The sequence below is a fragment of the Gossypium hirsutum genome, chromosome D06 (assembly GCF_007990345.1).
Source record: "Gossypium hirsutum isolate 1008001.06 chromosome D06, Gossypium_hirsutum_v2.1, whole genome shotgun sequence".
Taxonomy (NCBI): domain Eukaryota; kingdom Viridiplantae; phylum Streptophyta; class Magnoliopsida; order Malvales; family Malvaceae; genus Gossypium; species Gossypium hirsutum.
Window position 1 is genome coordinate 57,852,576 of NC_053442.1, and position 7,747 is coordinate 57,860,322.

The following is a 7,747-nucleotide window of genomic DNA, read 5'->3' on the forward strand; positions in this document are numbered from 1 at the left end:
TTCTATCAATTTGATTTAAATCTAAAATTTTCAATAAATTTAGCCCTAATGTTTACAAAATTTATCAGTTTAGTTCTAATTCTAAATATTCTAAAATATATTTAAAAATCTTTAAAATATTTTTATGTTTACTTTTAATTTTTTTAAAAAATTATATTTACTTTTTTCCACTAACCAAACATGTGAAAAACTCATATATTAAAGATATCTTTTATTCAATCTCGTTTTATTTTGTCTCCTTTTTTTTCTTTTGCTACATTATTCACCTAAATTGTCTAATTAAAACCCTTAAAGAAACTCAAAATTAACAAAATTATAAACTTATAAAAATGGTTGGGTTGACAACCCAACTCCAATAACTTTACTCTTCGCTACAAAGATAGTACTAGTTTTAGGTTCTAGTGTTCTCGTGTCTTTATTACTTCTACCTCAAGCATTGAAGAGAGATTGCAAGTTAAGATAATGACATTTGATATTTCTAACTTCATCAATTGAATGAAAGAAAGAACAAAGAAGAAGATACTTGGAATAAAAAAATCTTTAAAATATTTTCATATTTACTTTTTTAAAAATTTTAAAATTTATAATATATATATACTTAAAAAAATTTTAAAAGATTTTTATAATTAAGACTGAAATGATAAATTTTGTAACCATTAGAAAGTTAAATTTATTATTAGACAAATAAAACAAACCGCATTTTAGATTTCCATTAGATAACTAATGGAAGAGTGACCAAATATATATATATTGGTATGAAAAGAACAGCCAGAAGGTGATTACAAAATATATAATAAATTAGTGAATGTCATCGGCCATGGTCAAGATCTGCCTTGAGAATATTTTGTATTGAACTTGGGGTTCTGCAAATTCTTCCAACTCATTACAATTGAAAATTACACTTTTGGCTAAAGAATCAACATCATCGTTATGGTCTCAAGGAAGATGACGAAACTATATTTTCCAGTTACGACACGGGAGCTAATGTACCAAACACAACTCCGACATTTCACTGTTTGTAGCGCCTCCAGATAATAACATTTCCACACTAAAGCATTATCACTTTCTACCTCCAATTGCCTAAAACCCCATGCTAAGTTACGTCCTTTTAGAATAGCGCTTACCTCAATTTTTCCAAGTCCTCGTCGCAAAGCCACATAATCAATGACAATCTCTGAAAAACCCCTCCCAAAATATTAAAGTTTAACAGTTAAGTGATTAAAATAAAAAAAATTAAAATAGTACGAGCTAAATAGTTGAATGAGTATTTTCATATTTTACCTAAAAAGATTAACTTCTTCCCAAAAGAGAAATCAAAAATATAATTTATCGGGATTCAAGTATAAGTATTTAGTATCAAATACTAAAAATTATTTTTTTATACAATAGAATCTCAAGCTTATTCATTTATTTAAACTAGCAGGCAGGGCCTAAGATCAATTCCGCGAACTTGAACTTGAAGTGAACTTGCTAGATGGAACCATGGGGATAATCAACAAAGATAACCATATACATCCTAAATTTTGGGTTAAATATAAGATAATGATCGCTTAATTACAGGTAGAAATATAAATATAATATATGATTTTATCTACCGCTTTGTACGTTGGAAAGTTGTACAAGTGACCAAACCAGTAAGTAGAATGAACCCTAAACAAGATCTGAACCTGATTTCCTTACTTAAATCACATGCAAATCTTCCTTAGTAATTGATCAAATTCTAAAATTAGTTACAAAAGGCAAATTACCCTCGCTCTATCCGCTTCTAAAATTACTTATATCTCCTTAGAAAGAATATCGAGTAGACATAAATCTTCATCGTTCGTAAAGTTCATTTTAGCTAATGCATCCGCTGCCCATATTTGAGAGGAAGAAAAAGGAAAAGCCTATCTTCCAGCAAAGAGAATATCTAGTAAGGACATCACTTTGATTTGGAAACCACTACCGTCGATTTGGTATTTATCCTTTTGGGACTCTTTCTTTATAATTCTAATTTCTAACTCAACATACTTCTTTTGGGGGGAGAGGAAAATGGTGGAAGGTGGTATAGCGAAACCCGACAAAACAGAGTTCAGCGAGTGCTGGAAAACGACATGGAAGACTCCTTATATCATGCGCCCTTTCTCTTTCGGCTGGGATTGGTGGGCTTCTCTTTGGTTACGATACAGGTAATGATAATAACATCATGGGTTCTGAGTCAAGTCTTGTTGATCGGTAAAAACAGTGTCAGGGGAAGGTTTGATTCCCCATTTAACCGACTGGAATAAGATAATAAGATCACGATATTAATAGAGACGAATATTGTGCTTTGTGGGGATTCATTGCAGGGGTTATTTCTGGTGCACTTCTTTATATTCGTGAGGATTTTCAACAAGTTGAAAAGAAAACATGGCTAAAGGTTTTAGAATTTGACCCCTTCCTTTTCACTGTCGTTGTTGGTTTTCGAAAATTTTTAGGTGAAGTTATAATTTTGGTCTCCTGTTTTTATAATTTTAGCTGTTAATTATTAATATGAAATTTTTTAGAAGAAAACACTTCTAATTTTGTTTATGGTTGGTTACAGGAAGTGATCGTGAGTATGGCTGTAGCAGGGGCCATTTTCGGTGCTGCATTTGGAGGATGGATAAACGACAGGTTCGGCAGAAAACCGTCGATTTTGGTAGCCGATATTCTCTTTTTCGTAGGTGCCATAGTCATGGCTCTGGCCCCAGCTCCATGGATGATCATTATTGGGAGAATTTTTGTTGGCTTAGGAGTTGGAATGGCTTCAATGACTGCACCTCTTTATATCTCTGAAGCTTCCCCTGCTAGAATCCGAGGTGCACTTGTTAGCACCAATGGTTTGCTTATTACAGGGGGACAGTTCCTGTCTTACCTAATCAATTTGGCCTTCACTCATGTAAGTGATGATAATTCACTACAATTCAGGCTTTAACTTATAAAATTCTCACAATCAGTACCGTTGTTGTGTTTACAGGCTCCGGGAACCTGGCGTTGGATGCTCGGGGTTGCAGGACTGCCTGCTGTGGTTCAGTTTTTTTTTATGTTATCACTCCCTGAGTCTCCTAGATGGCTTTACCGACGGGTTAGAATATTTTCTCCGATTCATATGGTGGTTTACAACAATGATATGAATTTTACTGGCTTGATGTACAGAATAAAGTAGAAGAGGCGAGGTCCATCCTAGAGAAGATTTATCCTGCTAATGAAGTCGAATCCAAATTGATTGCTCTTAGAAACTCCAGTGAAGCAGAGAAAGCTGATGAACAAGCCATTGGGGATAATTTCATAGCAAAAATGAAAGGGGCTTTACGCAATGTTGTTGTGCGAAGGGGACTCTATGCTGGGGTGACGGTTCAAGTTGCTCAGCAGTTTTCGGGCATCAATACCGTTATGTATTACAGCCCGACAATAGTTCAGTTTGCCGGATTTGCTTCAAACAAGACAGCATTGGCGCTTTCTCTCGTCACGTCTGGGCTCAATGCTGTTGGCTCCATTGTTAGTATGGCTTTCGTCGACAGATATGGGAGGAGGAGAATGATGATCGTCTCAATGTTTGGTATCATTTCTTGCCTAGTGATTTTATCGATTGTGTTCTTCCAAGCAGCCAGTCATGCTCCCAAAATTAGCCAACTCGAGTCTACCCATTTCGCTACAAATGCTACATGTCCTAGTTTCCTTTCCGCCTCTAATCCAACATCATGGAACTGTATGTCTTGTTTGAAGGCGGAGTGTGCTTTTTGTGCCAATGGTGCAAATGAAGTAAGCATTTTAACTCGATTGTGAAGCATTTTAACTCGATTGGCGGTGACATTCAGATTGATTTGTTTTTCTCTTTATTTAGTATTCTCCAGGAGCATGCTTGGCAAAGACATCAGATCTAGAAACCTTATGTCATGGACAACATCGTACTTGGTTCAAGGATGGTTGCCCGAGCAAATTTGGGTTTTTGGCTGTTGTCTTCCTAGGACTGTACATCATTTCCTACTCGCCTGGAATGGGAACCGTCCCATGGATTGTTAACTCTGAGATTTACCCATTGAAATACAGAGGAATCGGTGGAGGGATAGCTGCAGTTTTCAATTGGGTCTGCAATCTTATTGTTAGCCTCACATTTTTAACCCTAACCAAAGCTCTGGGTTCCTCTGGCACATTCCTCCTCTTTGCTGGCTATTGTGTGATTGGACTTGTTTTCATCTACTGGTTCGTACCTGAAACCAAAGGGCTGCAATTTGAGGAAGTGGAGAAGATGCTAAAGTCTGGTTATAAGCCATTAGCATTCAAGACAAAGTCAACGAGGGGTGAGAACCAGTCTGCCTAAGCTTCAAGAAGATTCAATCCCTGTAGATTTTATTTATTGCACGGCATCTTAGAAGAAAATGAAACTCCGTTCTTCAAATTTAAAATACAAAATTTTTCGGATTTATAGCACTCATTACCAGTATTCAGTATAACAAAACATGCTTATATATCACAATCATTTAAATCCAAAAAGCATCAAACTTGGTCATTCACTGATACTCCGGAGTTTAAGCCCAAGAGGCAAGAGGTAAAAGACATCTGGTTGTGCTTGAAGCAAAGGTCACTTTCTCAACTGTTGAAATGGATCAGATTGGCACTCTTTTTCAATCTGCTCTGGCTTTACACATAAACCCATCAAGTTCAGATGCAGGAATTAAATAACAGATCAAAATGAAGTTGAAATTTCCTAAATGTCTCGCATAATAAAAGCTATCAACATTTCATAAGTTTAATACATGGACCCAACTTGCCCTTCTTAAAGAAAATTTGATGTAGGGTTTGAAAACATAGTATGATTTAACGTTAGACAAGTATCCAAGCTTTGTCAAGCAGTGTAGTAAGTCCAGTTCATAAGTCAACTGTATTTGACCTTCAAAGTCAACCCTTTAAGAGAACCGCCGTGAGAGTAAGAAGGAACAAAGCTTCAAGGTCGGTCTAAAACATGGTTATAAAAAATTAAGTCAATTTCTTATCCAAAAACATAAAAGGTCAACCGAAATAATAAAAAGAATACAAAACCCACCATCAGTGAGGATTTAAACGAAGGAATAACTTTTGTTTACTCAACCAAGGGGCTGACACCAATCCGAGTTCGAGTGATCCGACTCCGTGGACAGACCCTACCCTTTCCCCTTAATAAAAAAATAAAGGAAACTGAGCCGGTACCTTTATAAGCCATGAAGCTTCCTTCCCATTTTGCTCATATTTTGTATATGTTCTTGATTTTGATTATAAGACCAATTTGAATCCTTTCGAAAGGAAATCATCCCTGAAAAAAGGAAGAACAAAAGGAACCAATATTAAGCACCAAGGTTGATAAATGAAATACAGATGGGATGCTTAACATGTTTCAAAGAACGATTCAAACAAGTCGGAATTCACCACTTGTACCTCTTCTTTCGATTTCTGTTTTTCAGTTCATCTTGTTCATTTTGCTTCTCAATTTCCAATCTTTTAGGGTCTTCTATTTGAATGAGGCTTCCTATATAAACCTCTGCACCAAATGTACCTGGACTACCACCAATCTTCACACTTCGCATCTTCTTCTTTTGCAAATCATACCAGGCAAACTTTTGGCTATTAATCTCCACCAAAACCTTATCAAGCTGCTTGGAATAAGCTAATGGCTTTAAAAACGTTAGTGTGGTAATGGTTCTAGTTCTTTGAATGGAAATCAACTTAGTCCAAGATTGTTTTACTCCATATTCCTTCATAGTCCAAAGATCAATTTTCTCTTGGTCATAATTACAAACAGCACATAGGTGCCCTTCCAGGGCTGCCACATCCAACAGATAGTTCTTATCGGCACATTCAGGTTGAGGTACTTCAATGAACTCCTCGTTTCCAAGATCAAAACCCACAATCCTATTCCTCGGTCCCAATTCAATTCGTGGAGGCATCACCCAATGTAAAACCCCACCAGCAAGCACACCATAGCCTCGCCTATGCAATAGATGGTAGAAAAATTGAAACATAAACCTAAGATACGGAGGGAGCTTAGTGATTTTCCTCCAAGAATCATTCTTTAAACTATAAACCTTAACCTCGTAGTCGTAAAATATACCTTCATCATCCTCATCGTCACTTTTATTGAACTGCACCATCCTCACGACCTTGTAATCATTGGTTTTAGCATCCTGCCCGAACCCATAAAAGATATACCCAGATTTACAAGAATCACCTGGAGGGGGGTCAATCTCGGAAACAGGCAGTCGACGGAACTGCCTCGTGGAGGGATTATACAAGGCGAGGTTTTTATCGGTGAGACGGAATGCAAGGATTCCATTACAGGAACCAAAGGCTTCAGTCCCAGCTCCACTACTCAAAGGGTAGTCGATGGGAACGGCGTTATCCAGAGCATCGAATTCCACGGAATAGAGATGCAAACCTTTGAGGATGATGTTGAGATTGGATCTGGTTTTGATGGAACGATCGAGGTGGGCATTGGTGAAATCAGGGTCGTCTATGAGAGAGCAGTAGGGTTTAGAAAGGGACCTGAAACGCAGGAGAGTCTTGACGGGGAGGCGATGGAAGATATCGGTGACCACATCCATGGGAACCTTAGACATTTCTTGCAGTGGGTTTGGGGGGTTTAGAGGGATTTCTGAGAGAGAGACGAGGGTTTCGAGGGGCTCTAAGATTTGGGGGTCGTTTGCTTGTTTGGAGAATAAGGAAAGAATCGCCTAGGTTGGGATTGCGCGAGTGGGGGCGACAAGTGGAGCGAGTAGAAGGCAACAGCACCAGGGTTATCTCTCTTTTATAGGTAAAGACGCGACCCACAGTTTTATTTTTATATCATAAAATCTGCTTTTCTGGTTAGCACTTCTAGAAGCATCTCTCTGCTCACTTTTATTTTATTTATTATTTATTACACCGCTAAATGAATATTTTGGTACTTGAAATCCCTTTTTCTTTTCTAATTTTTTTCCTCCGGCTTATATATACTGCTTTTCCCCACTTTAGTATTTAAAATTCTTAATGTTTTTAATTTAATCCTTAACATTATTAGAAGTTTCCAATTTAATCTTTTTATATTAAAAAAATATCCACCCAATTATATGCTATCATGTGGCATCACTTTTTTTTTGGTAAACAAAAAAACAACGATTACATAGGATGATTCATGAGGAAATTATCAACAAAATTATCTTCCTGCAAAATTCTTTAATCCTGATAGGGGAAACCTCGAATATACACAAGGAGTCACCACTCAACAGGGCCATTTTAGCCAAAGCATCAGCAACCCGATTGGTCTCTCTGGAAACATAAGTCAACGACCAACTTTTTTCCGAGGCCAGAACTTGTTGTATCCTCTTAATTAGTGCATTTTTTGAACCACCAGACTTGCTCTCACTGGTATAGATCACGTTCTTGAGGTTATCCGATCGAATGATGACCTCATTATATCTTTGTTTCTGAACGATAAGTAATCCATCCAGCAAACCCCATAACTCAGCAGTCGCTGCGGAGCATTTCCCCAAAAAACGATTATAGCCTAGGATCCACTCCCCTTTGTTGTTGCGTATCACACCGCCTGCCGCAGAAAGATCAGACACAAAGTGAACAGCACCAGCAGTATTAAGAACTACATACATACCTGAGTTCTGACGAATTGGAAACTACTTCGGCTGCAAATCCATCCCTTCATTATATGTGAAGAGAAAATGTTTTGCCCAACTGTAGGAAGCACTTATAATATCCTTCGAACTCAAACCATTTCCTTGGA

At 37.3% G+C, this 7,747-nt stretch overlaps 1 protein-coding gene and 1 pseudogene across 6 annotated transcripts; one reads left to right on the forward strand and one right to left on the reverse strand.

Moving 5' to 3' along the window:
• The first annotated feature begins 1,728 nt into the window (after nt 1-1,728).
• On the forward strand, nt 1,729-4,981 carry LOC107910081 (inositol transporter 4-like; annotated as a pseudogene).
• On the reverse strand, nt 3,807-6,781 carry LOC107910080 (F-box protein CPR1). 6 transcript variants are annotated; one of them, XR_005915027.1, is made up of 3 exons: nt 5,413-6,777; nt 5,188-5,290; nt 3,807-4,211 (listed from the first exon to the last, which is right to left on the reverse strand). XR_005915027.1 is itself a non-coding variant. In XM_041095949.1 (2 exons), exons 1-2 carry the CDS (start codon nt 6,588-6,590, stop codon nt 5,251-5,253), a joined length of 1,218 nt encoding a protein of 405 aa, XP_040951883.1. In that variant the 5' UTR covers nt 6,591-6,777; the 3' UTR covers nt 4,331-5,250. The 6 variants fall into 6 exon arrangements, 1 of the variants encoding a protein (XP_040951883.1); XR_005915024.1 differs by lacking the exon at nt 3,807-4,211 and adding an exon at nt 4,331-4,956 and having other exon boundaries at nt 5,045-5,290; nt 5,413-6,781; XR_005915023.1 differs by lacking the exon at nt 3,807-4,211 and adding an exon at nt 4,331-4,956 and having other exon boundaries at nt 5,413-6,779.
• Between the last annotated feature and the right edge of the window lie 966 nt (nt 6,782-7,747).